We start from the raw sequence: 4,150 nt of genomic DNA, 5'->3' as shown, positions 1-4,150 counted from the left end.
ATCTTTAAATGAAACTCTTTATATAATGTATAATTTACAGTTTAGATAGAATGAAACAAAACAAAAAGGTTGTGGTGTAAAAAAAACAACAAAAAACATGATTAAACAGGATATTATTAAAAGCATAAAAATATCTTTTCAACATAAAACCCTTCTGAAAACCAAGGGATATATATTAAAACCCTGAAACAGGGTAGCACATGGTATGGCATCCATGTAGGCACAGGTGCTGCTGTACTCATAAAACACCAGCGATACTGTGTGTGTGTGTGTGTATGTGTGTGTGTGCGCGCTCTATGTATGCATCACGTGTCAGTATCCATACTTCAGAATGCATAATTACAATGTATACAGGAGCTCTGCTATATACGATGTTACTGTAACAACATTCAAAAGGTATATCGGAGCCATAATTCTTCAACAGTTCTTTTTCTTTTTCTGTGTTTTTTGACACGCTAGCTGACTTCCTTCGAGAAGTCGCTCTCAGTGACCCAAACTTCTTCTTGTTAGCACAAGTTATTTTGGTGTGCGGGCTGTAAACGCTGCCATTATTAGATGGTACAGCTTGTGCTCCAGGTCTCCTCTCTGTGTGTATCTGCAACTGTTTTTACCCCCACCCCCTCTTTGTGCAATGCCTGGTTCACAAACAAAGGCACAACAACACAAGTTTGAGCTCTTTTACTGGACTGAGACAAAAAGAGAGGGAGGGGGGAGAGGACATACTAGTGTGACAAAACTTAACATTAAAAACTATCAGCAGCATATAAGACTGGGATCAACCATTAGAATAGAATAGAGGGAGTGTGCCTTGTTAGTTCGGATCAGACAGGGCTACAAGGCTATGGGAGGTGCTAGGCTAGTGTCACATCCTTTGTGTAAAAGTAAAAAAAAAAAAAAAACTCATATACTAAACAATATCACCACAGTATTCTCCCAACATTCAAAGCAGCTTGCCCATTGGCTGGAAATAGGGAAAGGGGGAGGGACACAGGTTTAAGAAGACTTGAGGAAGGGAGAATTAGGGGGGAAAAGAGTGGGTTGTTTTCTTCTCCTTTAATAAATACTTAATAAAAACTTTCAGCTCGTGACAAAAAGCATCTCTATATATAATACATGTATGTATACATATATGCATGTATGTATATGCACATGTACAGACGTTTTTTGTAACAATGTTGGGAGTGTTACGTTAAGAGCAGGTTGGTGGCGCTGTGTCTTCAGTGCCTGCAAGTCTGTCGCACTCGGGCGTGAACGCACCGTCAGTCTCTCATCACATCACAACCAAACAGTCCTCTACATCTTCAGTGGTTATATTTAAAAAGTGGCGGGGAGGGGCGGGGGAGTTCCCCCCCACCCCGGCCTCCAATCATTTTTCATCATCCTTGTATTGGTCTCTCATGTCATTCCCTTGTGTTTCTAAGGCTGATTGGTTGATAAAGTCAGGGAGGGGCGGCCCCTCCTCTGGGTTCGGCATACTTCATTGGCTCGTCTTCCTTCAATCACTCCTCTTGTGCTGGATATATTAACTCTGTTTAGCTTAATATTAAGTAAGGAAAAAAAGAAAAAAAGGAGTCCAGAGTATTTTCTGTTAATTACAAAGAGTCTCTCGCTCAAGTGTTTTTAGGGACAGTTTAGCTTTTGGTTGGGTGGGGAAGGGCATTGGTTGGTTGGCAACAAAGTGGCTTTTTAGTCCATCCTCTCCACCTTGCCCAGGACCTTGCCCTCATACATGGGCAACACGCTGGCATCCTCCCACACCTCCTCAAACACGGCACCACACTCAAACTCATCACTGGCTTTCTTGAAGTAGTACCTGAGGAGGAGAGACAAAGAGAGAGGTCCGTGATTAGAAAATGTTCAGCGTAGGTGTACGCGAAAAAATTGAACACAAACGAAAGCTGACAGAGTGGCAGCAGGAGTGCATCTGATACATTTCATCGTGTTTAAACCCGCTTTGAGGCAGCCTACACGACTACTTCCATATACATGCTTGCACACAACTCCCTTTAGTCCAAATCAAACACAAACACACACTCTGAGAGCCAGAAATGGATCCTGCTCAAAACAACTTAGTCATAGCCTTCAATGCCATCCCGGCACACTTCAAAGGCAGAGCCTGACTCCACATCACACCGCTGCACAAACAGAGCTGAACCCTCCGTTTAAACACTCCCTGTGATAATTCAAGCTGCTAGAAACAGCCTGTGTGTGTGTGTGTGTGTGTGTGTGTTCATCCATGAGTTCTTGTTTCCTTATCCACTGCTGGCCACTCTACAGATACCTAGCTGTCCCGCAAGGTCTTATTAAAGTTGAAGGGTTAATTAAAGGCTGTCAAAAGGCCCCCTCCTCTCTCTCTTCGACAGTGCCCCCCCTCCTTCTCTGTGTCTCCATGGCTTCTAATTGGGTTGACTGTCAAATGAAGGGCCTTTCTGTCACACAGGTTGGCATTCCAGGTGCCTGACAGTCTGCCTGTGACTGCAAGAGAACACACCGCCGTTTGGACATAAACACGCACATGCCCTTAGTTTCTATCCTACACACACTTGCCAGCACACACACAGACACACTTCGGGCAGCTTTCCGATCACCAGCGGAGTACAGAGGAAAAAAGTAGGGAGCAGGAAGGGAAGAAAGTGTGGGGAAGCGGAGCGCAGGCCTTCCCTGGCTCAGCGAGTGGGTGTGATAGGTTGGATGTGGGCCGAGCCTGAGGGGCTTTACCATGTGATTTGGGGGGGGGGGTGCTCAGACAGGTCACAGGTCATCTAGCTAGCCCACTCTTCTTCTTCTCTCAAGCAGAGATAACTCCCAGGGTTAGCTTGGTCCCAGTGACTGTGAAGTCTCCTGGAGCTCCTAATGATTTCTCCTCTCTACTTTCAACCCAGCAAAAGATCAGCGGGAGGGGATTTAATGATAAGCTTTGTAATGGAAAAATGCCTCATTTTGCCCATGTGTGCCTGCGTTCAGAATACCAAAAAAAAGAAGAAAAAAGGGAGAAATAAAAAGCTGTTTTATGAGCAATCGCTCAGCTTAGAGTCATTCAAACAACACATGTAACGAGGGGCGTACAAAAACGTACACATCCAGTTTTATTTGCCGTGTTGATTGTAATTACACACAAATGAAGGAGGAGGTGGTTTGTGTTACCACAGCTGCAAGACGTTCCACTCAAGTGTGCAGCGATGAGACAGAGGGGTGATGGCTTTGTTTAATGATATGGCATTTCAGCAAAGTTTTCCTTAGTTGTCTAAGCTTTGCTGGGCAGGATTTAGCCTTTCCGTCGTCATTAGCAGAAACCAAATAAATACCCATCTCAATTTAGTTGCTGGATTTATCTATTTATATATTTATTTATTTCTGCAGAGGAAAAGGCTACATTTTCACTCACAAATAGTTCAAAGTCATCACTTTGTATCAGAGAGTGAGACAGAGAGAGACAGAAGGAGTCTTTCTATTGGAACATGTTTTATGTGGCAAGATTTTTCTCTCTTCGCAACATCTGGCACCAATATCGCCTGGCACAGCCGCGGCGTACTGTTCTCCACTGTACCGCTGCCATGTCCAAATTAACCAACTCCACACATTCTACTGCCATTGAAGCCAGACGCTTCATCCCCACCTCCCCCATCTCATTCGCTCGCTGAAGAGTTATGGGATAGCAGGGGTGCAATAACTTGTTTGCAGGCCTTCTCTCTTGCCTAACAAGCAGATGTGGCTGTAACTTGATGTTGATGTCATGGGGCAGGCAGGCTTTGTGTCTTTTCAGTGGCATTCAACCTACGCAGCACTGGAACAGTTACTTGATGAAGCAAGCCTGGGCTTTTTTTATTTAAATATCCTCAAACTGGCATTATATTTCAAATGACTTAATAAGTTCTTACATTGTTTAGGAGTTCCCCCTCATCATCTGACATTCATTTCTTTGCTGTGTTAACTGCTATCAGTCATTAACAGAAGAAGGTGCTTACGGCATTGATTCTAAAGCCTGATGCAATAGTATGGAGGAGGAATTTGAAGGCCTCGCAATGGTCTTTGTGCACAAAATAAAATGGCCCAGTCTTCAAAGCCATATTTATTAAGGCTGCTTTACCATGGAAATCAGTACCAGATGTGGGGGGAAAATATGCTCCAGAACCCCCCCCCCCCCCCCCCC

General features: G+C 44.2%; 1 protein-coding gene across 4 annotated transcripts in view; it reads right to left on the bottom strand.

Annotated features, from left to right (window-relative positions):
- Positions 1 to 443: 443 nt before the first annotated feature.
- LOC116702032 (axin-2) overlaps positions 444 to 4,150 on the bottom strand; it is a 16,831-nt gene continuing 13,124 nt past the window's right edge. For all 4 annotated transcript variants that reach the window (XM_032536100.1, XM_032536096.1, XM_032536114.1 and 1 more), the window contains one exon: positions 444 to 1,813. In XM_032536100.1, coding sequence (XP_032391991.1) covers positions 1,687 to 1,813 — 127 coding nt within the window. In that variant the 3' untranslated portion in view covers positions 444 to 1,686. The remainder of the gene's footprint in view (positions 1,814 to 4,150) is intronic.

Source organism: Etheostoma spectabile, chromosome 2, assembly GCF_008692095.1.
Source record: "Etheostoma spectabile isolate EspeVRDwgs_2016 chromosome 2, UIUC_Espe_1.0, whole genome shotgun sequence".
In the NCBI taxonomy this organism is placed as follows: Eukaryota; Metazoa; Chordata; class Actinopteri; order Perciformes; family Percidae; genus Etheostoma; species Etheostoma spectabile.
This window is presented reverse-complemented; position numbering and strand designations above follow the sequence as displayed.